Source organism: Phaenicophaeus curvirostris, chromosome 23, assembly GCF_032191515.1.
Source record: "Phaenicophaeus curvirostris isolate KB17595 chromosome 23, BPBGC_Pcur_1.0, whole genome shotgun sequence".
Taxonomy (NCBI): domain Eukaryota; kingdom Metazoa; phylum Chordata; class Aves; order Cuculiformes; family Cuculidae; genus Phaenicophaeus; species Phaenicophaeus curvirostris.
In genome coordinates this window covers 5,080,237-5,108,103 of record NC_091414.1, presented here as the reverse complement: position 1 = coordinate 5,108,103, position 27,867 = coordinate 5,080,237, and the positions used below count along the sequence as shown (strand labels likewise).

The window sequence follows — 27,867 nt, the reverse complement described above, 5'->3', positions numbered from 1 at the left end:
GAGTAATTTGAATTAAAGGTGCTTTGAGTGTGCAAATATAGATGGGTGCATGAGCAGCAATGGGGTCACATAAGCCTCCCCTTTGCATCTGTTGGGGAAACTGAGGCACAGCAGGGTGGCACCACAGGCAGGAGCGCTCCTCCCAGTCTCTGGCTGCTCTAACTGGACCAACTGGCTTTTGTTCTCTCAGGCTGGTGGCCAAGATGCCCCATCAGCTTTCTGCTTGATATTTCTGTCCATCCTAAAGGTGCTGCAGCCAGAAAATGAGCTGGGACAAAAAAAAAAAAAAAAAAAAAAAAAAAAAAAAAAGAGGCTTTAGGGAAAACCTGGACTCCAGAGCTCCCTTTCAGCCTTTTCTGGGGGCTCTGGTCCCACATGTGGCCCTGCTGGGAGCAGTTGAAGGTGTTTGAAGCCACTGAGCGTGCAGGAAAATGCAGCTGCCAGGGTGGGAATGGGTCTGACTTAGGTCAGAAAAAACAAATTACCATGAAACCAGGCTGGGGAGAGGGAGCTGGAGAAGAATAAGAAGAAATAAATAAGGCTTGAGGGCCAAGGAAAGAGTTTTGTTTGAAAGTTTATTGAAAAACGCAATACAAGAAGCAATACCGAACACTTACGGCTGTCTAAAGGCTACGGCAACTTTCCCTTTGATTTACTATGAAAGTCCAAAAGAACAGCTCCTATCACTAGTTGATCTATAAAGGTTTGTCCACTTTAAAAGTTCCTATTTTTATAAAGCAGAGTGTAAACGCTAGCCTAGACAATTCACAATTGCCTTAAAAAAATTTTACAAAGCTCCTTCATCTTCTCAGCTAAATTATTTTTTTTTTTTATTATTTTCTTTACAAGTTCCATCTCTAAGGCTGGGACGCTACCACCTCTTAAGGTAATTGTACAATTAGGAAATCAGCAAACCACAGTTTATTAAAACCAGAAAGCAGTCAGTCCTTTGCTAACACATCTGTGTTGGTCAGAGATTGCTATGTGGCAACCGGAGCTGCCGTTCCAGTTTAATGGAGGAGAACATGAGCTCCTTGCCTTCCTTTCTATAAAAACATTCATTCATATATAAATAGCTTCCATATAATGTATATTATACAATCAAGAGAGTCTCTGGGTGAACTGGTGGAGTGGGAAGAGCTGGGAACATTCATATAAATAGACCTTACTTAGCTGGTTTGTCCCTAGAAATAACACAGCACGCTAAGAGGCAAGGTTTAAAAACCCTGTCGGAGGTGGAAGGGGTGTGGGCAGCCCCGGCTGAGGATGGAAGAAGCTTCTTCTGCTCTTATTTATCTTCTTCCCAGGCTGCTGCTGCTCCTGTCCAGCTCCCGGGCGCGGAGGCAGCCGTGCTGGCTGGAGAGGGTGAGCAGGGCTGAAGTCCCCCCTGGGGTGACAGCATAGGTCAGACGAGGCGAAAAACTTGTTTAAACTACTCGAGGAGAAGCAAGAACTTGGATGGGGAAAGGGTGAGAATGACCAACCTGGAAACAGCCACCCAAAATTCAGGAATAAAGAATAAAATCGGGTTATTCTACTCTACAAGCCCTTAAAAAGGGATGCACGCAGCCACAGTGAGCACGTCCTTGCTGAAAGGAGCCACCCCTCGTGCCAGCACCCTACAAATCCCCTGCTCGGGGTTGGTTTGTGCCACTCATCGTGGCCGGGGCACGGGACACCCAAGCTTCAGCCTCGCACCACGTTCCCTAAATGCTCCTGACAGCCCAAGTGCCTTTAAGTGCTCTGGACAAATATGATTTCTCACGCTGGCTTTGTCCAGCAAAACTCAGAACTCCTCTGCCTGACTCCTCGGGGGCTGCTGCAGGGGGAGGAGGGAGGACCGAGCGGCTCAGAGCTCGATTCCCAGAAGAGGGACGTTCCCAGAGGGATGCTCAGCACGATAAGGGTTTAAGGCAAGCGTTACCCAACTAAGTTGAGGACAGCAGGGATGCAGACCTGTTAAAGGATCTGCGCTGCAGAATAAGAAAGGAAAGGGCTGTTCAGACATAAATATGAAGACAAAATCTCTACACTACGCTGTGGAGCCCAGGACTCCCTAAATCCCCACAGCAGGATGTCTGGTACCCCGTGGGAAGTAAAAGCATCATGGGTGGGGACCACGGACTCAGAGCAGCCTGAGAAGCAGCTACTGGCATGGGAAGGCAAAAATCCAGCAGCTCCAGCATAGTCTCCAATCAATACCGACAGCTTAGTTAAAATTGTACCTGAATTGGAGAAGCTACACCAGCCCTGGTGTAGTTCAAAGGCTGTTTGCAGCTAAACAGCCAGTCGTTGCAGCCTGAGCTAAATCCAGTGACTTCTGAACCACATTATTCAAATTTAAAACAGCGGAGAGCTTTTTTTATTGCCATTTTCTTCCCATCCTCAACTGAGGAGCAGCAGAGCACTCCATGCCCTCAGCTACCAATGTGCCACACTATATATATTAAGAAACAAAAGAAATCACAACCTCAAAATGTACTGAAGTGTTCACAAGCGTCCGGGCAGACTCTCCACAGAGTTTGGGGTTCTTTTCCCCGCCTCCTTTTTATATTTCAATGCTGGAAGGAGAAACCAGGGCATGATTAAAACATTTCCATCAAGCTCAGGAAGCAGCAGTGGGAGCTCAAGCCCCAGAAAAGTCATTTTCTGGTCATCCCCAGCAGGCTGGAGCTGGCCCTGGTGGTCTGCGAGCTCAGCCTGAAGATGCAGGAGCTAAACCTGGTATTTCATTCCAGCAAGGGGGTCACAAAGCCAAAGCACAGACCTTTGAGCCAGCGTGGGAGAAGAGGTGGCAGTGTTTTCCATGTGGTTTGGCTCTATCACGACCAGCAACACCCGACACCTCCCAAGATCTCTTGGTTCAGCCTCTCCAAATACAGCTTACAGGCGTGGGAAGGGTTATCTAAAGGGTTTTAAATTAAATTATAGTAGGACATATGTCCTGGTTTAAGGGTAACGTGTTTAGCACTGTGAGGGGAGGAAAAAACTCAACCCATGACTTACAAAAAAACCTCCCTAATTTAAAAGTCATGAACACAAACAAGTGAAAAACTATGACACTGAAAAAAAAAATCAGTTACTGTGAATGCTGCGTAAGCCTACCTTAATAGCATTCAGCGTCCAAACACCTTAAACGCACACTTCTAAGTGCTTTTTAATTTAATGGCATCTAGAAAACACAACAGGTAGGTAGCACTCGGCAGTGACACACAGGAGGATGGAGAGATGCTATCACAGTCCTCTTAAAGCTCTAAAATTCACAGTATAAGATACTCGAAGCAACTTCCAGTATTCCTTAGATCTACTCAACTACTAAGATGTGTGCATCGGCTACACCACAAAACCTCACTGTGTTCACACATCGGGGGGCTGAAACCCACCAGGGAGGAAACTGGGAGCGCCGGCAGCAGCTCAGCTCTGCACACCCAGGGGTCGCAGCTGGAGTCTCAAGCTCCCTAGAGCTAAAAAAAAAAAATAAAAATCAAGAGGCAATCGGAAACGCTGCACAAAACTGAAGTCTGACTTTTTCAACTGACTCTCCCAGCAGAAGGACCCATGGCTTTTTGAAGGGATCCCGCGCTTGGAATATGCACAGTTGTGGCTTATCTCCGTTAATCCCTGACGAGGCAGAGGGAATAGGACTGAAAAGAGTGACCTTGTGAGCCCTGCAAGGTGTGTTGGGGTCTGTGTCTGAAGAGGCATGAGAGGGAATGCAAAATTGAGAACCTGTAAAAAATATTCAGTCCAGTTAGAAATATGGCATACTTTTGTCACTATATATATATATATAAAAAAAAAATCTATATTCAATAGAATCCAGTGGAGTCTGGAAAATCTGAAGTAAAAATGTCAAAGCGCAACTCTTAATAAATGATATGAATGTCTCTGAGTGTCAAGTCTTGTAGATCTGAGGTCTTTGTGCTCCAGGTAGGTTCTTGGTAGTTTTGCAGGGTATCTGTTTGCTGGCAGGAACGCTTCCTAGAGAGAGAGAAACAAGGAAAGTTATAGCCATCAACAGCTCACTTTCTGGGAAAGAGAAGACCCTGAAGCCACCAGAGAACTGGAATCAGAAGGTGAGTTATCACCAATGGCAAGTGCGGATTCAGGCTCAGAGCCACTGCAGGGCATGGGGCACAAACAACGTCCTGCTCCCATCTTAAAGGACCATATTTTAAGAGCTACAAGTCCAGGAACCCTTAGGAAACCCATCCCCTTTTTATTTAGCTTTGGAGAGACACAAAGCTCAACCACAATGTCTGTTAAACCATGCTGCGACTCCTCTCGCCCGACTACCTGTTCCACCTCCTGGATCTGTGCAAGTCCCAGCTTTGTTGGGATGAGGCACAACACACGCAGGACATCGACTCAGGCAACACCAACCCGACCAGCACGGGGCAAGATGGGCTTTACAGCACTGACACACAGGCAGGGCTCCTGGGTTCCTCAAACATCTCTTTCCAAAATCATTATAACTGCTGAAAAGGGTGAGTCAGGAGCAGAAGGACGTGGTGGCCCCAGGACCTGGTGCTGATATAGGCAGGGGTCTACGTGAAACCTAGAGCTTCAGGTGTCTCAGGTGTTTGGTAAAGCAGAACAGCCTCGTCACAGGAGCCAGGTAGGTGCTTTTAGACTGGAGGTGTCTAAGGGACGGGTGGATGAGGTGCTGAGGTACATGGTTTAGTATTTGATAGGAATGGCTGGACTCGATGATCCAGTGGGTCTTTTCCAACCTGGTGATTCTATGATTCTATTTTGGCTCACTTCCACAGCAGGATGAATCTAATTGTGACCTTAAATCATTTAATAGGAACGGCCTGAGCAGGACTGATTAGTTAACAACTTCACTTAAATTTGATCATATTCTGCTAAGCCTTGGCTGCACCGAGACCAAGTCCCCCCCAACCCTCGCTGGGTGGAAGGAGCCCCCGTCACTCGCTGATTTGCGGTCTCCCTACTCACACAGCCTCGTTACTCCTCTGCGATCTCGGTCTCCTGGTGCACAACCACTTTGGTCACCGACATGTCTGGGTGCTGCTCCTTGGCTGCTTTTATCGCCTGTGCTAGAACCTGTAAGAGATCACACTTCAGAGCTGGGCCACGAGGGTCTGCAGGGTGACACGAGACCATTTCTGACTTTGGGAGAGAGAAAGAAAAGTGAATCTGCTGATCCGGTGGGTCTCTTCCAACCTGGTTATTCTATGATTCTATGGAGGTATGAGAACATTTTCGATAGGAAAAGCTGTTTTCTAAGATCACACCCCACCTCTTCACTGCCCTGTGGTAGAAGATGGATCAAAGCAATTAATCCAACCCTGTTTATTCTTCCAGCAAGTGTGATAAGCACATTTCAAACATCTTCTCATACATTTTCTGCTGGAATTAATAAACCAGGTCTTGTCATACAAATGTTTTCCAGCCCCATCATACCTGAAACTAAAATTACATGCGAAGTGCAGTTCCCTGATGACAAAATCATCACTTCCAATACACGCTGAAGGCCAATGAGGCTGACTCATCAGAACAGTTTCATATAAAGCTGATGAGATTTAATGCAGGTGCTGAGTGCTGTGGAATGACTTCTGGCACTCCACGGCAGCAACAGTGCCTCAAAGTCACTTGAAAATTAATGCAGATCATCCAGATCTCATAGAAAACTTTATCTCACATTTTTTGTGGATTTTTTTTTTAAATTGTATTTGTCTAAAACACTTCTGGAATCACAGTTTTGCTGTCAACACCAGTTTCAGGGCAGAATGAAGCTTTGGTGGCCCAGTCATGCAGCTGGGTCCTGTCAAAGAGGAATTTATTACAGAAATCATAGAATGGCTTGGGTTGGAAGGGACCTTAAAGATTATCCAGTTACAACCACCCCTGCCATGGGCAGGGACACCTCCCACTGGATCAGGCTCAAGGCTCCATCCAACCTGGCCTTGAACCCCTCCAGGGCTGGGGCAGCCACCACTTCTCTGGGCAACCTGGACCAGGGCCTCCCCACCCTCAGTGTGAAGAATTTCTTCCTAATGTCTCATCTAAATCTTCCTCTTGTCCATTTAGAGCCACTTCCCTTTGTCCTATCACTCTATGTCCCTGTAAAAAATCTGCAGCTTTCTTGTAGCCCCCTTCAGGTACTGCTCTAAGGTCTCCCCAGAGCCTTCTCTTCTCCAGCCTGAACAACCCCAACTTTCTCAGACTGTCCTCGTATGGAAGGTGTTTCAGCCTTCGGATCATCTTCGTGTCCTCCAATGGACTCACTCCAACACATCCATGTCCTTCTTATGTGGAGGATTCCAGAGCTGGATGCAGGACTCCAGATGAGGTCTCACCAGAGCAGAGGGAGAGAATCCCTTCCCTTGCTCTGCTGGCCACACTTCTCTTGATGCAGCCCAGCACACAGTTGGTTTCTGGGCTGCGTGTGCACATCACCAGCTCCTGTCGAGCTTCTCATCAACCAGCGCCCCAAGTCCTTGTCCGCAGGGTTTCTCTCTATCACATTGTCCCCAATCCTGTATTGAAACCACAGATTGCCCTGACCCAGGTGTAGGACTGTGCACTTGACCTTGTTGAAACTCATGAGATTCACACATGAATCACACATAAATCAGGTCTTAAGTTTTATTTCCACCTCAACAGAATTTCCCTAGGTTCTTCAGAGAGGCAGCCTGTCTAGTTGGTGAAGGCTCTGAGAAGCTCTTCTGGACTTGCATTCAAGCTCCTACCTGATCGTGGTCTACATCTGCGTCTCCTGTGATGACAATCCTCTTTTCAATCCGTGTCTCTGAAATACCACCTTTTACAGTCTAGGACAAAAGGCAAAAACTCCTGTTAGTCTGGAAGAGAAAAGGAATTCAAGTGCACGGGGCTGCCTGCCTAAAGAGGGTCTCCAAAACCAGTGTGACCAAACACTGCCACCACAACAGGGTATCAGAATCATGAGGGAAACTGCTGCTGCTCAAAGAAATACTGTCAAAAAATTCATCCTCTTATATCTGAGCCAGGGAAGAGCCATGACCCACAGTAGGGTTCTTTCCCATTGTCCCACAGGACAATTAGAACCTGTGTCCACAGACTCCACTGCAATTCACTGCTCATTGCAGGGGGGTTGGAACTAGGTGATCTTTAAGGTCCCTTCCAACCCAAAGCATTTAATGTTTCTATGAATTAAACAGCCGTAATTCAACACAGGCAAACCTGGGACCTTCATGTTTTGTTTCAAGTATTAATCCCATTTTTTGAAAGAAACTGGGGCTGAAGCTTCTGTATCCATCTCTCTATCACGTTTTACCATGTTCCCACACTGTTACCTTTGTGATCTGGGTGGTGGTTGTGCTGCTGGTGGTTTCCGAAGTGATGGTCTGAGCAGTCAGCAGGATGCCGGGGTCTAAATCTCCATTGCCACCATCTGTCTGCAGGACAGAACAGGCTGTCAGTCCCTGCGGGCAGCAGGGACAGACACACGGCCTCCACATCAACACAGCAGGACGCGATCTGAGGACAGAAACTCCTCGCCACCATGGACCACAGGACAGAGCTGGTCTGCAGCCCACTGCAGAGGTCTCTGAAGGCTCAGCACAAAGCTCTTGGGCTTTAAGACTAGAAAACCACAGATCCACAGAGTCACTCAAGAAGGACCTTTGACATCCCTCAGTCCAGGTGGACTAGGATACACACGAATCTGGGGACGCTGCTGGCCCCGCAGTGCCGGTCATGGCCCTCCACGCCAAGCTGCACGCTTGGACCTCACAGGGAGACCAAAGTAGACACCAATCCTGAATTACATCTGCCTGGACCCACAGAGGTCCACAAAGGCAAAGAGCACAGTCTGATTCAGAAGGTACTTGTTACCTTTCCTCCCCTCTGACAACACCGTGCACATCACTTAGAATCATAGAATCACCAGGTTGGAAAAGACCCACCAGACCATCGAGTCCAACCACTCCCATCAATCACTAACCCATGTCCCTCAGCACCTCATCCACCCGTGCCTTAAACCCCTCCAGGGAAGGGGACTCAACCCCCTCCCTGGGCAGCCTCTGACAGTGCCCAATGACCCTTTCCATGAAAAATTTTTTCCTAATGTTCAGCCTGAACCTCCCCTGGTGGAGCTTGAGGCCATTCCCTCTTGTCCTGTCCCCTGTCACTTGGGAGAAGAGCCCAGCTCCCTCCTCTCCACAACCTCCTTTCAGGGAGTTGGAGAGAGCAATGAGGTCTCCCCTCAGCCTCCTCTTCTCAAGGCTAAACACCCCCAGCTCTCTCAGCCGCTTCTCTTGTTCTACAGCCCCTTCCCCAGCTTCGTTGCTCTTCTCTGGACTCGCTCCAGAGCCTCAACATCCTTCTTGTGGGGAGGGGCCCAGAACTGAACACAGGATTCGAGCTGCGGTCTCACCAGTGCCGAGTCCAGAGGGAGAAGAACCTCCCTGGCCCTGCTGGCCACGCCGTGTCTGATCCAAGCCAAGATGCCATTGGCCTTCTTGGCCACCTGGGCCCCTGCTGGCTCATGTTCAGTCGCTGTCAACCAACACCCCCAGGTCCCTCTCCTCCAGGCAGTTTCCAGCCAGACTTCTCCTAGTCTGGAGCTGCTCAGGGTTGTTGTGCCCTAAGTGCAGGACCCGGCATTTGGCCTTGTTAAACCTCATCCCATTGGTCTCAGCCCATGGATCCAGCCTGTTCAGATCCCTTTGGAGCCTCCCGACCCTCCAGCAGATCGATACTTCCAGCTTAGTGTCATCCGCACTGCTGCACTATGAACAACTTTTATATTTGGTTCCCATTCTGCACGACTCAATCTTTCAAGGTGTGCCCCCAGGCCCCAAATAAGTCATCCTTGCCAACTCATCCTGGCTGTGCCTCCCTTACAGAGCGCTCCGGTAACGAACGCTGGGCACCACCCAGCACGGTGGTGGAACGATATCTGGAGTTACCACAAGGTGGGACCATTTTCCACAGACTGGGGGAAATCTCACAGCATGTCACAAGCCAGTGGGCGTACGGCTACTTCTCCCAGCCCCAGAGACACACTTTTTCCTTTTCGTTTCCCAGTTAGAAGAGGTAGCAGCAGTAACTGGAGCAGAACCACTCTATCCATCTGCTCACCGAGAAACAGGACGATGCTCACCACTGCTCAGCACAGGAATACCCCAAATCCCCCTCTACTCCCACAAACAGGAGGGATGCTGAGTAACCACAGGATCCATTTGGAATCCCGAATTACATCAGTGTGGTCCATGGGCATTAGGAAAAACTTCTTCACCAAAAGGGTTATCAAGCACTGGCAGAGGCTGCCTGGGGACGTGGTTAAGTCACCATCCCTGGAGGTATTTAAAAGACAGGGAGATGAGGTGCTTAGGGGTATGATTTAGTAGGGGATGGGTACGGTTGGATTTGATGATCGCAAAGGTCTTTTCCAAACTAGTGATTCTATGATTCTGTAGGCTACCCCTACCCAAAGCTACATCCCACAGCCACCACACTTCAAAGCTACTTACAACAACCACGGTTACGACAAACCCAATGCTAACAAAGACTCCAAACTCTCAAATAGATAAATAAAACCTATTTTAGATCAAGGATTAATTTAAACCTTAGCAATGAAACCATTCCTGCACATGCCAGTACCTCTCCACTAACACTTCTAGTTTCCAGTCACCAGACACCCACTCTGGCTGCACGTTACACAGTATTTTTGCTTTTCAACACCTCTCTCAAGGTTGAAATAAAGGACAATCCACAAACATTTCAAAAAATCAAGGAGAGCTGGGAAAGCAAGGCCCTTTTTCCCGCAGAAAAAAGGGTCAACTCTGGTTAACTCTGTACAGTCTGACCTACATCCCAAAGCTGAAGGCAAAGTCTGTTTGCATGCTTGAAAAAGAATTACTCATCAGGGATAGTAACACGATTGATCCTCTAAAAATACCAGATACACCTGGAAATATAATCCATAGCATTGTTCAACTTCTGTGCTGCGACTCAGATCATAGAATCATAGAATAACCAGGTTGGAAAAGACCCACTAGATCATCGAGTCCAACCATTCCCATCAATCACTAACCCATGTCCCTTAAGCACCTCGTCCACCCGCCCCTTAAACCCCACCAGGGAAGGGGACTCAACCCCCTCCCTGGGCAGCCTCTAACAGTGCCCAATGACCCTTTCCGTGAAAAATTTTTTCCTAATGTCCAGCCTGAACCTCGCCTGGTGGAGCTTGAGGCCATTCCCTCTTGTCCTGTCCCCTGTCACTTGGGAGAAGAGCCCAGCTCCCTCCTCTCCACAATCTCCTCTCAGGGAGTTATAGAGAGCAATGAGGTCTCCCCTCAGCCTCCTCTTCTCCAGGCTAAACACCCCCAGCTCTCTCAGCCGCTCCTCTTGTTCTCCAGCCCCTTCCCCAGCTTCGTTGCTCTTCTCTGGACTCGCTCCAGAGCCTCAACATCCTCCTTGTGGTGAGGGGCCCAGAACTGAACACAGGATTCAACATGATGCTTGGAGATGAGATGCTTGGAGAGAGGCAGGTGCTGCTGTCTCAGCCAGAGGATTTAGAAACAAAACTTTTACTTGAGTTCATTTAAGCCCCTGGGAAATGAATCAGAACACACCTTACCTGTGCAGCTTCGTAGGTGATGGTCTTCGTCTCCGTGTGGACGATGGGGACTTCTTTAGTGGGAATTTCACTCTTGACAGCGCTGGACACGTCGGAGATGGTGACCGTCTGTGTCTTCACTAGCGGTGGCTATGAGACAGGGTTAAGAACAGCTCCATAAAGACCTAGTCAGCACTGCCCCATCGTGAAGTGCTGCTGGCAAATGTTCTGACACTGATCTGATAAAAGCACTGTTGGAACCAAGGTCAGCCTGGAAACCTCTGGGTCTGAGCCTCTGGTAGGACACACTGCTCACAGGGCAGAGATCATGGTGAGGATTAAATAGGGAGAAAAGTCTTTCCAGCCTTCCCCAGCGTTGTGCCCTCAAGGCAGCAGGCGTTAACCTGGGGGGGTTTAACCCCTGTGTCATAATACCACAAAGAAACTGTCTCCACTGATTATTAACTTCCTAATTACCAGCAACTCATTGCCAGCTGCCGGTAACAGATGACCCTCACCTCCTGATGACAATGTCAAGATTAACAGCAAGCCTGGGCAAACAGAGACTTGGTCACAGCTGAGCAGCTTTACCCTGACTGCAAGTGAAGAACTCTATTATTAAGAATCCTTATTGGATCCTAGGTCTTTAACTTTTATTAAATCAATGTCAGACAAAAGAGAAATATGACATTTTGCACAAGAAATGTAGGGGAGGGGGGAAGAGAAATCAGTTGTTCCACCACCTGATAATCATCCAGAAGAAGACAGAGTTAGTTCAGACCCACAGTGTTTTCCCAGAGGGCTCGATCTCTGCTCACCATCCCCAAACCTGCCACCGTGACTGTTAGCAGGGGAAGGGGCCACCTATTTGACCATTAGCAATAAATATCAACACTGAAGCAGGCAAAAATCTCTCCCGCGGCGGAGAGCAGAGAGGGGACATCAGAACGCACATTCCCAATGTAAAAGCACGTTTGACAGCACTTCAGATTTGCTCTGCTGTGCTCCGGCTCGGCCCTGGTACATCAGGAAATGGCAAAACCAGAAGGAGCTACAATTAAATGCCTTTGGAGCCTAAATATTTCCCTCTGGGGGATGCACCAGGGTGCTTTGATTAAAGCAAGGCAAAGGGCATCGTGCTGTGGCAAGTGTATTTAATGTTAAAATAAATTGAGAAAGGCTCGTCTTTAATGCAAAGATAAATTGAGAGAGGGGTTTATGTGCAGTGACTGCAGGTGATTAACCGGCTAATTAGCTCCAAGCATGAGTGCAAGCCAAGAAAACACAACCCCTCTCCGGTCCACGGCATCTGCTTGCTGCAGTGTTTGGTTCCCACTCCCAAGGCAGCCGGGGGGGCAGGGGAGCAGGCGCTGGGGCTTCACTACCTGGAAGCAGCGAATGACTGCAGGCAGCCCGTTATTAACATCTGAGTCGTGACATTCGCCATTTAGCTCTCTAAAGGCAAATCTCTCTTCGCCATCCTCTGCCACCTCCTCCTCTCCTGCCCAGGGCTGCTGGGGACGTGCAGCAGGGGCGGCGGGAGGCTCCAGCTCAAGGAGCTCCGAGTCCTTCTCCGCATCTGCACAAAGCCCCTTTCCACATCTCAGGTCCTCCTCGCTCGTGGGGAGGCTGGCAGCCGCCTCCTCCTCCTCCTCGCTGCTTAGGGAGGAGGCAGCAAAGTGGCAGCTGGGAGAAGGCTCAGAGGTGGGTGGCACTGGGGTCTCACTAAAAGCTACCGAGTGCTTTGAGCCCTCCCGCACAAAGCCAGGGGTAACACTGCTCCTCTCTGGCACTGCAGCCACATCCTCTCTGGAGAGAAAGTCACTCATCTTCTAAAAAGAAATGAATACACAAAAAAAGAAGGCCAGAAAAAGAGAGAGAGAAAGACAGCGTTAGGGAGAACAAGAGGTCATAAAGCATAAAGACAAAACATCGTTTTCTTATAATACATCCCATCTCTAGCAACGCATGCAACAGTAGAGGGTTTGGATGCTTGAAAACCTTTGTGCTATGTGATGTATCACAGCCTTCCTGGTACATTAATAATCCACTCTCCTAAAGCTTAAGGAATTAATATTGAAACAACCCTCTGCATCTAAATTAAAGGAAGAGCCACCACTAAGGACCTTTTGTCCAGTTTGGAGTCAGGAATAAGTGGCAAGCAGGGACTTGTGCACATCCAGAATTCACGTGTGCAACAAACCTCAACAACTACACCAAAACCAGACCCCAATTCTGCTTTAAACGCCTTGAAATATTTCACGCTGGGTTTTAATTGGCACATGTAGATTAAAAGAATTACTCTGCACAATAATCCACAGAGAATCACAGAATCATAGTTAGGATCGGAAGGGACCTTTAAGCTCATCCAGTTCCCAACCCCCTAGCAACGAGCAGGGATACCACCCACTAGATCAGGCTGCTCGAGCTCAATCAACCTGACCTTGAACATCTCCGGGGACGGGGCAGCCACCACAGCTCTGGGCAACCTGGGCTAAAGCCTCACCACTCTCACAGTGAAGAAACTCCTCCTTATGCCTAGGAGCCTGCATTTTGCTCTTTTCCTTGTCCCTGGGAACACATCCACCTCTGAGCACCCTCTTCGCGGTTGTAGTCTCTGGGATAACCAAGAGATTTATCATTGTGGCACTGGAAAAATTAGTGCCTGAATACCTACAAGTCAGTATTGAAATTAGGTGTATAGTTACCAACAGAGTCCTGAACTGACAATGCAGTCTGGTCACCTGAAAGAATTCGTATTATTTCTTCTAGACAAACAATGAACTTAGCACAAAACTTTTCAGCTGAGAAATAAAGAAACGTGGCTCTAAAATGGAAAGCTAGATATTGATGTCGATGTGCTGACCCCATCGCCACTGAGCATGCGGTTCAGCTGACTGCTCAAACAACTGCATTTGACCATTTATTCGGGGTTGCTGAAATATTTGGAAGAAGCTTTATCCCAAAAGCACGGGAGAGCAGACACGGAATGAAGCAACCCAGCCTTATGGGAAGCAAGCAAGTACATCTATAGCACCTGAGATACTTGGGAAGAAGGTGCCAAGGCAGAGGTATTAACTAAGGCTGCTGCTATCCTGCTCTTCATTCAGCTCGTTAGCAAGGTCTCAGCTAGGTCTTCTCACATCTCTGGGAGCCCTCAAGCCAGGAGGGAAGCAAAAGCAACAGAAGAGTTCAAACATTAACAGGACAGAAAGCTTTAGCACAAATCAACTCTTTGTCCAAACGGCTGAGTGAGGAATTTTTCATAGACGCAGAGAAGCAGGATTCCAGTCACCACAGGTGAATGAAGGCTACAGTCCCACCCTGTGCTAGAAATTGTGTTTCACTCCTTATTAACACTGAAATTTGCCTTTGAGGAAGGGCAGAATAAGCAGTTACAGGCACCTACGATTTTACACGCACCAGGGTCGTCACATCATCCAGCATCAGGGAACAAGGAGGGAAAACACCCCAAGGAGGGATGCTGTGTAATCAGTGCCATTATTATTTATTCTCAATAATTAACCTCACAGTTTCACTTCAAATAACTTCAAGGTTTCTGCTACCTTAGTATAAAAACAGCTACACATCTGCTCAGCCCAAACCAGTGATTAAATATTCATAAAAGCATGGCAAGTCCATTTTGTCAACTGTTAATTTTAATTTTGGTGGTGGCATTAGGATGAGCAGAAACTGTTGTCTCACTTTTTACTACACAGATTCTCTGGGCAACCAAAACCCAGTAATTTGTGCCTAAAATAAGAGGCCTGAAGCCTGCGTGTTATCCAGTACAATGCATTTTCTGTACAACAGAGGCTTTCACCTTGATTGACCTCATCTAAGGGCACAGTTCAATAGTTTGTTAAGAATAGGAGCTGCTTTGTGTAGGAACAAATAGATGCTGATTTTATTCAAGAGATGACTCTTCCACCATTCCTCGTGGGTATCTCTCAGAGCCTAGTTTCTTTATGCTGCAGACAGATCACCTCTAGGATTTCATCCATTAGCATCTCCAGCCTCTTGGGCATCTTTTAAGTTCTCAAGCTATTGCTTAGGAAGGTGGTGGAGTCACCATCCCTAGAGGTATTTAAAAGACAGGCAGACGAGGTACTTAAGGATATAGTTTAGTGGTAGATAGGTATGGTTGGACTCGATGACCTCCGAGGTCTTTTCCAACCTGGTGATGTGATGTGAAAATTGATTTAGTGGGAGAGAAAGGACAGTGATCAGCACTGCGATGGCCAGGTCTGACTGCACACACAGGGGAGTGTTATTTTTGATCGAAAACCACTTCCATGTGTGCTCCTCCAAAGGCAAATCCAGCTCCCACCCTCACTTGACCTAATGTGAGATATCACCCTGAGATACTTCAGCAAACGGAACAGAAAGGGAGGTTATCAGCTTTGAATACCACGTCTTGCTTCAAAACCTGACCATCTCTACTGCCAATGCATTGATTTTTCCTTCATTACATAGGCTAAATCTAGCAAATTAATCACAGGATCTTGAGAAGACACAGTCCATCTTCTGGGGTTCAATGGAAGATGCCTTAGGAGCAAGATTTCCTTAGGTACCAGATGGGTCACTACTCGACAAAAGGCAGAATCTCTGATCAAACAAAGCGGATCAAGCAGCTACCCAAACACAGATTTACTGGAGACACAAATACTTTTAAGCAGTCAAACCAACCTCCCACCTCCCCTACAGATCCAGAAAAAATAAAATTTGCATTTTGCAATTACCTTGTGTGGTAAAAGCATAAAGGAAGGGAAAAGCTTGACTGAAGCCAGTGGCGCACGTACACATCTCATCAGCGAAGTGCAGCAATAAACATGCAAACCATAAAGGCAGAATGAAATCCTGATAAGATCAACTGAGCAGAAACATTTTTCTTCTCGCCTTCCTATTCCACCGGGAAGAAGTTAGACTAATTGAAAGGTATTTGCTTCTAAATAAAATTATCTATTCACAAACATTTCTTTTTTAAAAAGCACAACTATGTTTGCTCCTATATTTAAAAAAAGCAATTTGCACGTAGGTTGCTGAAAAAGATGATATTTATGTGAAAAACCCCAACCAACAGAACTCCCCCAGGAATTTGAACATCTGTTACAAATTCTGATCTTATCAAGATTTGGTTTAATTTGCAAATGCTAAAGCATTCCTACTTTCAGGGCTCAGATTTGCAGAGTTCCAAACGCTCCTTGAGAACCACAAAACCTGAGAGCGCCTGGGCTGCAAGCTACTCGGTTCCAGAGACCCCAAACTGGATCAGGGATTCCTCAATCGAACACGAAGCAGACTATTCGCACAAGCCACACGCAGCGCAAAGAAAATGCAGGATGGGATGCAGTGCTCCAAAAGAAACAAACCGAACCAGCTAAATATCAATCTTTGTGCACCTGATGTCGACAAATACTGAGGATGCAGCTTATTTTAAGCACCACAGTGTAATAAGTGATACACAATAATTCAAACTGGGGATAAATTAATAACAGGCTTAACTGCATGGCTGATACCAGTGACCAAAGAGGATTTCTTTTTCTTAGAAAGTGGGTTTGTATATATTTGCCTGTATGTTTTCAAGCACGCACTGCTTTTGGACCAGATTCCTATGAACCAGCCACCCTGTGCTGCCAGAGGAGATGCTCATTCTTTGTGGCACAGGCAAGCACAAAGAAATATTCAATTATCCTCATCCCAAAGCAGAATCCTATCCCACAGGAAACTTCAGGATTGCTAAAGTGATGTCAACACGCCAATTACCAAAGGCAATAAAAACTTAGAATTACAGTGCACACTAACTCCCTACAAGCACCTACTGAATGCTACAAATTCTGGCTGGTTATGAGTTCCCAGCTGCCTTCTCCTTCCCACCAGCACGTGTTATTAGGTTATCCCCACACAAGCATCCACAGCAGCGAACAGGCTTGGTGTGACCGTCTACGGATGGACAAGTAGATGATGTTGCTTTCACAGCAAACCACTCACCAGTGAGAGCTCCCAGATCAAATGACGCTCAATCTCGCCACTGGCAAAGCGCTTGGGTAAAGAGTATTATAAAGCAGAAAACAAGAGATGCTTATTTTACAATACCTGCCATGCCTTATAAAATGGTTTTGCCTTAAAGATAGAAGTGAAAAAGTTCAGAAGTCATTCAACAAACCCCAATACTTGGAACCGGTGGCCATTACCTATGGATCTGCGTTTTGGGGTGGATTTTTTAATTACCATTGAGCTGATTGCACCATCCTGACCAGCTTAGACGACGGAAGGACAAAAGACAATTTCACCAAAGTCAGGCTTGAAAAGACACAGCCTGCTACAAGCTTAAAAAGACTGAACAATTCCATGAGTTTCCCTGATATCCACCAGCCACTTCCAATCCACTGCATGAACCACATTGCAACATGAAACAACTTCAAGATCAACACTTAAGTTGTTCAAGTACAGCTGCTGAGCAACACGATTCCAGCAGGATTTCCTCTCCCCAACCACCCTGATCCCCTTCCCATCCCTTTTAGAGCCCATACCCTTGGATGGGGGTACTAAGCTGCACACTTCTTATGCTAAACCCCCTCTGCAGCAAGAAAGCTGCTATTGCTGCCTCTGATTTAGTGTAGCAGCAGCAAGTGAAAAAGGTGGGGATACCATCAGGGTTTATAACTGCCATTGCTCCTGTGCTGCTGCATTTCGCTTGCTGCATCTGAAAACTGGAGATACGGCTCCACTGTGACGCCGGGTGAGCCAGGACAGCAGCGGCACCAGCCTCGTGCTGCTCCATCACAGCCACATCTGCTTCCCTGTGACCGCTCGTAACTGCATAGAATGAGCCGAACAGTTATCCCAAAGTAAATAAACTCACAGAAGAAAATCCAGGAGTTAAAATTCACAGTGACTCTTGATCCAGCTCTAGACACAACCTCAGGCAGCCTCCTCCAGCTAAAACCCAACCAGAGGCTTGCGCTGTATTCCCAAGCAGAAAGGCGGTAGTTAATTAGGAATGTGGATTCTTCATTTAGAAAAACACAAAGGAGCACTTTTGTCCTCAAATTAACACCAAGTGCTGGGGAGAGGCTCTCGCAGCTGCATTGCACAGCAACACTTCTGCTCCCAGGACAGCTTTCTGCATAGGATTTTCCTCATCATTCCACCTCAGAAGCAAAGAGCAAGAACATCTTAGTGTTAAGAGAACCTTCTCACCTCTGTGCAAACAAAGCCTCTCTTAAACCAAACCAGATTTAATCCTCAATCAAATTACTCTGGCCAGTTTGAGAGCGTGCATTGCTTGCAGCAGGAAAACCAGGAGACCCAACATCGTGAATCCCACCAGGAGAATCCCTGGGGGCTGATGGCTCCTGGTTTGAGAGGGCAATACTGAGGGTTGGCCCGAGGAAGGCGTTAACACGGGTCATATATTTGTTGTTAATAAGCAGTGGAAAGGAGAATCTGATTTGCAATAACATTTATTAATGATAAATGTACATATTTACAAAGAAAAATCTGAGAAAAAATACAAAACCGAAAAAAGTGTTCCAAAAGAGAGCATTTTAGGTAAAAAAGAAAGTGTTTTTAGTCCCCACAAACTGATTCCACAGGACCGTGTACCTCTGCTGGGAGATCCCAAAGTGGCACAACCCAAGGTTATTCTCCCCTCCAGCTTCACAAAGCAAGACAGTTGAAATAGGGACACAGGAGAAACCACACTGCCAGGTTCTCCCACGTCATCCACTCCAAACTACAGACTAAAGAGTTTCTAAATGAATCCATAACCTTTTTTGGACTATTTTTTTCCAGAAAGCATCCTACCTCAGTCTGTAGGTCACAACTGGTGCCTCCAACTCATGACGAAGAAAAAGAAAACCCAGTAGACTAGTGGAATAATTCACAAGAGTGACTAATTACTGACCCCTATATGAAGGAAAAGACACTTTACCCATGACTTTCCCAAGGAGCCTTGGCATGGCCAGCATGACCTCACTCCTGAGAACACAAGCTACTCCACTGGTGCCACGCTAAGGAAATCCACCTCTCCTAAATATTTCAGGACAGGAGGTAAATGCTCAATCTCTGCTTTCTCAGGGTCATCACCACACAAACTGCAAGGAAAGAGAGCTGGTCTGGGCTTCTTGCCCTGTCCACAGAGTCCTCAGTTCATCTTCCATTGACTGCGGGCAAAGCGACGCATGGCAGGAGGTGCAGGCAACACCCTTGATTATCTGTTCACTCTTAGTAACAGAAAAGAGAAAAGGGATATTGCTTTACAGTAACATACACCTCGAATATTACCAATGAACGTCACATACAGAGCTCAGAACCTAACGCAGCCTCAGAGCTGAATCCACGTTTCAAGCTCTGCTGTTTCAAACCACTAATGCCCATCTTCTTCTACAGCATGAAAGCACAAGAAACTGTTCTGCATTTTACTCTGCGCTGAGGAGAGATGCTGGCAGGGTAAGAAGATTCAGAAAGTGAGCGCAGAGCCAGCTACCAGCTTTGTGATGAAAAATGCTGGAAACTCGGTTGCTGCTCACTGGATCCTACAGGCAAGCACCAAGGAGCCTGGCTCTACAGGAGCAGCCAGAGCACACAACGCCAGGGAAGTCTCAATGACATCAACACTGCTGGCAGCCTTCTTGTAGCCACGTCACTAGAATAGCAAATCACTGAAATGTCATTTTCTGCAGCAAGTCACATCAAGAAATCAGGCCTGGATGAGGTTAGGAGCTGTGGACATTCCCACCATCCCTCTGGAAGGGATATCGGCTCCACCACGCTGCACTGGCCACATGGGAAAAAGGTGCTTTAATCCCACCGGGGTCAGTGACAGTGTCGGGGGCCACCAGGCTTTGCAGCGGGTGTTCCTGAGGGCAACAGGAGCACAGGACACAGGCCAGGTCCTTTACAGAAACCCTGAGACCTCTGTCTTTAAACGAAGCTAAAGCCAATCAACTCTCCCTGCACGTGGGTATGACAGCACACATCTCAAAATCCCTTCTTTCAGCATCACATCCTGCACAGACGTCAAGGGTGAAGCCAGGAATCAACCAGCACAGCACTGACATGTACGGGACACAGAAGGAAAAAGAGAGAGAATGTGCAGGAACGAGATCCTACATGGTCGCCACGGGGCGCATCCACAACTCCCTTTGCCTGGCAAGCAAATGGAAAACAAGTGGAGGAGCAACCAGTAAGGGGCTGGAGCAGAGCGGGGACATCACTGATGAGGTTGAAGGAATGAGGTTTCTGTTCCTGATAAGCTACGGGCTTTCTCTGTCAGAAGAGATCATGTCCACGTGGATGAATGTAGACAACTGGCTTCTGACCTACCACAGAAATATAAAGCATTTGCTCCGTTTCTTTATCCTCTACAATGATTATTGTTACATAATTCCCAAAAATGTTCCTGAGCATTCTCAGAATGTAAAGTTTAAAAGCTTTTTGCTGATCACCAGCTTTATCTCAAGACTGAAAAAGAAAGAAAGAGAGAAAATCTTAATGAAGAAGTTCAAGAATTGAGTTGAAGTGACCGACAAGAGCGCGTGCCTCGTCACTCTGGGACAAGACGTCCAAATACTGCTCTAGGCAAAGATTTTTAGACTTCAGGTCCTTTGGAAATGGTAGACAGAGCTAGAGAAACCACGGCTTTGCAAAAGCCACTGGTATGGCTTCAGAGTACTTGTCATCAGTTCACAAAGTCAGCACCCAGTAACCTCAACGGCGCTCGATGCAGGGTCCCAGCAGCGAACCTGAGCGATGGCTTTTGCAAGGAAGCAGGCGTGTGTTCAAGCTGCTCTCCTCCAGGAAACACAGCAAGAAAATGGGACAGGAGATTGAACAGCTCCTGTCCCTTCCCTCTCCACGCCAGGCTGGCAGAACAAACAGTCCCTGATTTTCATCATATTTCAGGAAGGACATTGAGGCAGGGAATCCTAGCCAGAAGCATCCCTCCAGCTTCTTCCATCTTGCATCTTCTGCAAAGCACGTGGCACGCCAGCAGCCTTCCCCACCTCTACCACCTCTCCTCTGCAGCCCACCTGCTCAACATGGTCTTCTACACCTCGGCAGAGTTCATGTGCATCCAAAAGTGTCCTCTGAGTGCTGCAGGAACACAACCCATGGAGCAGAACCATCCCTCCACTGCTTGTGCCAAGCTCAGCTCTCCTTCACCCTACAGTGACACCAACCTGGTGATTCCTACACTTCCAACCACCGACAGAGGAAGACTGTGTATTAAAGGCAGTGTATTAAAGAGGGAAGAAAACTTTCCAATGAAAAACCAGCATTCTCACAAAACAAAGTCCTAAAGGCACAAACCGGTGAACTAATCAGAGCAAGAGTAATCGGAAAGATTCCTGCAAGATTAAAACAAAGGGTTTCACTAGCAACCTAAGTTTCTGAGACACCATTTAGAAAGCCTCAACCTGTACACTGAGAGCAAGAGAGAGGCGGCTCAAGTGGTCCGTGACGCACCACGGTCCCTCAGATCAGACAGCACATGCTGTTATTTGTCTTTTTCCTCAAGCTTATCTGCTAGCTTCCTAAATAACACTGTTCACAAAGATACAGATCTATAAAGGGTGATAAATACATGTATATATATATATATATATTCACACATTTTAATCCCTGTAAGAAAGGTCTGCTCCTTCCTCTTCCATGCTGCTGGAGCAGCTGCCAACACTGGTGGCTGTTCTCAGAAGTAACTGTGTCTCCACCAACCCTCCAGAGAAAGCAACAGAAAGCAGACTACTGCCAAAAGGAGAAGCGGTTGGCTCAGCTCAGTCCCATAATTGCTATGTACAGAAAAGAAACCCGTTAGACACAAAGTCCTCTCTGCCCTCCAGCTCGCAAGCCAGTTCTGCTCAGCCCAGCTGGGCAACTCATCTTGGAGCCTATGCAGATCCACCAGGATAACTTGGATAAACATAAGCATGGTCCAGACATTTACATTTGTAGGCAATAAACAACAAGCGGCATGCAACGGTTTTGTTAGAGAAGTCAAAAACAATCGATGGCTTTAACATTAGAAGTGTGTCCTGATGTGGTAGAGTCAACATGCAAACAGAGGAGTGGTACCTAACAGCAGGTTATGCCTTTCCTGCGACCTAAGCAGTCATGCGAAAGTTAGTTCAACACAAAATTAAACAAAACCACACCTGAAGTTGACCAAGACCACCACATTCAGAAAAATTATAAATCTATGTTTACAGCAGGTAATTCCTTGCAACGTGTTTTCTCCTATAACACGCTGTATCTTCTCAGAAGGGAGGACAGGGGTGGGAAAGGGAAGCTGGGGGGCTTTGCCAAAGGCTTTCCCCACCAGGAAAATGAAGAGTTGCCTGTCCCTGTCTCTACGTTAACACTAACAGCAGCATTGATTATCAACACTTCATATTTAAACACCAGTTTCCTAGAAAAGGAGTGGTTATGGATTAGATTTAACAGATTGCTGTAAAGCCTCTTGGGATCGGTACCAAATGTTCTTCAGCTTGCGAACGTGATGCATTTAAAACAAGCTGAAGAGCAAAGACTCCAGCAATTCCCACGTGACGTCTACAGGGCCTGGGGAAGCAAATGCCTCCTCCAACGTATTCACTCTCCCCGTCTGCCCTCCGACAGCCATCAGGAGCATGAATCAGAGAATTTGCCTTTGCACGTTAGTAAACTTCAGAATGGAGCTGGCAATCCATGACCACTCCTGCCAGGTCCTGGATCAAAGCCACAAAATGACACACAGCAGGATTAACACGACGGTCGCAGGGTGTCCCTCTCCAGGACAGCAAACTACGGAGATCAAAGACCAGGACAAGGAAGATGCAGCAGAGGCTACAGCCAAGAAATTCAGGAGCTTTGGTCTTGAGGTTTCAACATGACCCTGTTGCCACTCAGAGAAAGAGCAGCCACCAAACAGTCAGTGCTACGACCAGAAGAAAGGACATCATAAAGGGAACACGTGGAGAAGGAAAAATGCTAGAGTACAGCTGACACTTTCTGAGTGATTTCTGCTCTTCAGGAATGGGAATAGAAACCTTTGGAAGAGTTTCTTCACTTGCTTGCTGGGGAAAGGCTGTCTCAGTAGGTATCTCCTGCATTTTTAGTTTGTCTTCATCCTGTACTAACAGAGGACGTTCCCGTGTCTGCTTTCATGGTAGAAGATCAAGAAAGACAGAGAGAGATGAACAAAAATGACAGATGGAAAGTGCCCAAAAGGATACTTGGAGGTGTGCAAAGCGTTAGGACAGTCTTCCCCTCAATGTAAAAATAAAGAGAGCAGAGGGGCTGGTGGCTCAGATCCCATCAGCCTTAGAGCTGCAAAACCTAGTTCTCTCTGCAGAGCTCATCAACACCTGGATTGGAATCACATGTGTTTTATCATGAACCTCTGGATCACCATCACGCGTGTTTTACAACTGCCCTCCCAGAACAGCGTGTGCTCAAAACCTACTGACGTGGTTTGGACTTGGAATGGTTGAGAGTAGAGTCTGAGGCATTAGAAATAAGAACGGTGTAGTACAAAACATGGTCTCTGACAGCTTCCTATCCTACAATGCCCTTAAAAAAATAGCATTTGTTAAATACTGTTGAGCATCCAGACCGCAGTGCAGATACAAAATGCTTTTTCAAAACTCTGACGACAGTATCAAAATTTCAACCGGTTTGAAAATTCTACTGGAACATGTGAAAAATCATTACATCTCAGAAAACCCGAGCGTAGAAGAGGCAGGATGGCAGTAGGAGCCTTGGAAACCCCTTAAAACTTCGCTCCACGGTTTTGCACTTTTGTTTCTGGAATCTAAAGGCTGTGACAAACCAGAATGACATCATCATGTAGGATCATGCGAGGGCTCTAGGTGGAGAAAGAAATGATTGTGGGAAGAGCTGCTGCCCAGTAACTCTCCATCCCTTTAGTCTGCCAGACCTGGTCAAACCCAAGTGTATCTAGGAGAGGAAAAACTTAGCTCTGAGCTCTCTCAGCTGTGCCAGCCTCTTTTGATCAGTACGTAACTTTGGGACTGGTTCTTTGCACACCCCCAAGTGATGAGCGTTGGGGAGAAAGTAGCCGGGAGACTGGGCAGCAAAAGAAAATACAAAATGCAAGAGTAATATGATCATTAAAACAAACAAACAAACAAAAAAAAAACAGGAAGAAAGACAACATAAAAAGAACAGGGTACAGTTAAACTTTCATAATTGCTTTCCTCGCCGAATACACGGTTATATCTTTCATGCAGCTTTTTCGAACCAGCCATGCACCAAAATAAGCAAAATCGAAAGCTGCAAAAGCTGCAGCAGTGCAAAAGTCCTCTCAGTGTGAGTTATGAAACTACATCATATAGCCAAAAGAAAAAACATTATCCAGCAGCTGCTGTTGAGTTTTTGCTTGGTGCCATTGCAATAGCAAAAGTCTGGTTCAGAAGCACATATCAGAGCAGCAGCTTTACCTCGAGCCCACCAACCTGTCTCTCAGAAGATAGGACAGTGACTTTCTTGACCTGGACACACAAAGGTGTTAAGGTTCAGTTGTCTTGCAATAAAACACATGGGAACAGCAGAAAAGCAGCCCCTGGCTGAACACACTTTGGCCACCACAGCAGGGTGAAGATACCACCATTAACAGGAGAAAGAGGATTGCTTTGCATCGTGATTTACCAGCCTTCAACATGTGCCAGTGGAGGGAAACACTGGAAGGTGCCTCATGCAACCTGAATCACAGGATGGTTTGGGTTGGAAAGGACCTTAAGGATCATCCAGCTCCAACCCCCCTGTCATGGGCAGGGACGCCTCCCACTGGATCAGGTTGCTCAAAGCCTTTCAAAAATGCATTTCTGGAAGTTCACAGCAGAACGTGTTCCCCTTCACCTCAGAGCAAGACCACTCCAGAGAGGACCAGGCTAACAGCGAATTTCCAGAAATGCAAACCCAGAGCTGACACCAACCCTCGGTCGCTGGGTACCACTGCAGCCCCCCAAGATCTCACAATGCGGTCACCATGCAAGAAATTCATCATAACCAAGAAGGTAATTCTTGAACTGCAACTGCGGAGCTTGAGAGCCCCGGCTCTATCCCACCCTCACACCCACAAATCCCGTGACCCTGTGGGCAGAACCTGAGCCCCGCTGCCCGAGTTCATGCAGAATTTACACCGAGACTCAGCAAACAAAGAGAAAAACCCATCCATGTGTTGAACAAGGTAACTCAAAGGATAATTATCACCACTCGTGAGTTAATCTGGGGGCTTTTCCTTTTCTAGGGGGAGAAAAAAGCTATATAACTGTCATAGCTTTTATCTATGCTTTGAGGAGCCTGCAGTAAACTTGGCAGTTAAAATCCCTCATTCCTGTTCTGATAACTCCCCCTCCACGGTGGGATGGTTTCTGTTTAGAGGGTATCTCCTTCAAAATGGTTTGAAGCTGAAATGCAAACTTATCTGCAGCGCTGGGGGCAGGAAGGAGAGAAGACCAGGAGAGTCTGCAACTGCCGCCACTGCGGCCAAGAAGCAATTTTTCATTTGTAATGAAAAATCTCATTTATTGTTTAAGGGACTGATCACCACAGCCTCTGGCTACAGTTTTACTCACGAGCTTCAAATCTGAGCTAGGTAACACCAATATCAAACAGAGAAGCTCTCTATCATCCAAGGGGAAACCAGTTGGTAGACAGATCTCTGCTCCAACTTGGTTTCTTTGAAAAATTACCTTTTTAAGGAAATTAGCAGAGAAACTGTGACTGTATGTGGCTATCAACATACAGGCACTGTTCCTGTAAGGAGGAAGATTCCCAGCACGTATGAACAGCCCTGTTGTAGCCACCTGAGGAGTCTTCTTGAGGCAGATCAGCACCTGCAGATCCTAATGCAAGACTAAACCCAATGACACACCAAATGAACTGGAGAATAAAATGACTTCTGAAAGCGGATACCACCCTAGTGTTTCTCCACTGGGTTACTGGCAATATTTTCTCTGAAGCAATAATTCCCTTTAATTTTGATATTTGGGTTTGGTTTTTTTCCCCACATTTTGGGGAGATGCGTTCCCTGGCACCAGGAATGAGCCAGTCCCCAGACCAACCATGTGAAATGAAGTCTAGTATCATGGGTGACAGCAACACTGGGAAAAAACAGCATCAAAACCAGGTGAAGAATTCCTACAACCTTCCTACTAAAAACAAACATCACATTTTTATGATACTATGACCAAAGCATTGATTCTCCCAGAGACCATTACATGTGTAAAAATTCAATATTAACTACTAAAACTCAATACAACCCAAACTAAGGGGAGCTGAGGTCAAGTCCTACATTGCAAAGCTGTCTCCTGGCACAACACCCACGCGCCGCAAGGTACTCACTCCATCCACTCCTGTAGGAATCTGCCCGTTGACATTAAGGGTTCGGAAAGGGGAGTGAGTGGACAAACGTTTGTCCCATTCACTCGGCCGAGGCTCCGGGACGGACTCCATAAAGTTCTTCTTCAACTCACTGATGTTGGCATGATGCTTCTTTATTTCTTCTTGGGTCTTATCTAGATCCTGTCAGCAAAAGGACATGGTAAATGAAGAGACATGGAGACGACACCTGCGGTTGCCTACGCTGCCGCATAGCAAAGCTGCGCTCAGCAGAGTCGTTGGCGACTTCCATCAATGTGCTCACACTGCAAACACACAAAGGGAACGTCCTCTCTCCTCTTTGCTTATGTATTAATTGGGATAAACTGCCATCGGTATGGAGTGGGGTCTCCTCCAGGAGCAGGATGTACCATCGGTCAGCTCAAGCTACACCAAAAGCGATGACAGGTGAGGTCTAATCTCCTGGGGTTTTCCCATCTGTTTGGTTTTTTTTAAATTGCAAGGCCAGGTCGGATGGGGCTTGGAGCCCCTGATCCAGTGGGAGGTGTCCCTGCCCACGGCAGGGGATGGAACTGGATGGGCTTTGAGGTCCCTTCCAACCTAAACCATTCTAGGATTCTATGATACTATATTTGTTAGGGTTATTTAATTCAAAGCCTTTAAATTGGGTGGGGTTGCTTTCTTTTCTCTCTGTTAGCCTGAATATTCATGGGTATAAATGCGATTAATGTTTAAGAAAATGTTTCCCCAATTTAATTTATTCTTCTCATGCCTGTTCCCTTTCATCCTACCAGGAACTACCTTTGGTCCCAGAATACCCCATTATCTTTCCCCTCCCCTCATCTCATCCCTCCAGGAGCTACCACAGGAGGTTTTAGACTTCTGAAATGAAGATGAGATGACAGCCTTCTAAAATCGACTGGAGAATTCACTTTATGCCGGATCAATCAAGAAACTCCGGCTAAATTTTCTCACCTGGACAGAGCCCAATTTCTAGTCTGTGACGCCAGCTTACAGCATAAATGCAAAGACTTCAAGGCAAGCCAGCTCTCCTCTACTTGTTTAAAACCAGCTTTTCCTTGCAAGCAAATCAGAGTTTGTTGAAAACAAAGCTTTTGCATAAAGTAGACATAAGCCAAACAACAACTTTCTGGACAGTGCCAAAAAGCAGCGAGCCTCACCTGCTGGAAAGGGGAAAATCAAGGTCAGTAGAAGCATCTCTGGGAAACGTCACTGGCTTTGTGCTTTTAGTTGGAGCTCAGCCCATCAGTTTTAGAAGATGGGAAAGCAAATGCATCCCTAAAGAAGGGATCTCCCTCAGTATCTGTGTTCCTGCAGCTTGCTCGGGACACATGGGGCTCTAGCCTCAACGTGCTATTACCCCTCTCTGCAGGGCTAGAGCCCCAAAGATTCACTAACACCATTTCCTCATTTTGGCACAGTGCAGGGGGAAAAAAAAACAGTTTTGGCACACATCCTGGATGAAAGCACAAGCAAGTGCCTGCTAGTTCGGAGGAAAAAAGCACAAATAAAGCTGCTGAGGACTCCAGGGCAAAGCCCTGCCTGCATCCAGGAGCCCTATAGCTGCTCCTGGTTCAGAGAAGAGAGAAAGACCACCTTGGCTATTCACCACTGTGCAAGAGCTGGTCCTGGAGGGCTTGCGGAGAAGCTAAAGCCACGAGGAGCTACGTGGAGCCACAATGGGTCTTGAAAGCATCTTGAGGAACAAGCTTGCTAAGTGTTAAGGCTTTTCCTCCTGCGTTGCCCTTTTTGTACAAACACAGAGCATTGGGGTGTTGCGCACGGAGCGTTAAATGGCTTTCAATAAAATCAAGCAGCAGCTTCAGGAGCGTGAGGTCTGCTGGAAAACTGGCTGATCTGCCAAATGCATGGATTAAAAAAAAAAAAAGGAATAAAGGGGGTGAGCTGCTGGGTCAGCTCTTTTC

At 46.9% G+C, this 27,867-nt stretch overlaps 1 protein-coding gene across 26 annotated transcripts in view; it reads right to left on the bottom strand.

The window, feature by feature from the left end:
* Positions 1-558: 558 nt before the first annotated feature.
* The window catches only part of EPB41 (erythrocyte membrane protein band 4.1), a 109,376-nt gene continuing 82,067 nt past the window's right edge, over positions 559-27,867 (bottom strand). For 15 of the 26 annotated variants that reach the window (XM_069875438.1, XM_069875425.1, XM_069875422.1 and 12 more), the window contains 7 exons: positions 25,925-26,104; positions 11,959-12,405; positions 10,595-10,723; positions 7,305-7,406; positions 6,720-6,800; positions 4,963-5,070; positions 559-3,981 (listed from right to left, as the gene is read on the bottom strand). In XM_069875438.1, coding sequence (XP_069731539.1) covers positions 4,972-5,070; positions 6,720-6,800; positions 7,305-7,406; positions 10,595-10,723; positions 11,959-12,405; positions 25,925-26,104 — 1,038 coding nt within the window. In that variant the 3' untranslated portion in view covers positions 559-3,981; positions 4,963-4,971. Of the gene's footprint in view, positions 3,982-4,962; positions 5,071-6,719; positions 6,801-7,304; positions 7,407-10,594; positions 10,724-11,958; positions 12,406-22,169; positions 23,645-24,018; positions 24,070-25,924; positions 26,105-27,867 lie in introns of those variants that run through there. The other 11 variants (XM_069875437.1, XM_069875440.1, XM_069875441.1 and 8 more) reach the window with 4 other exon arrangements.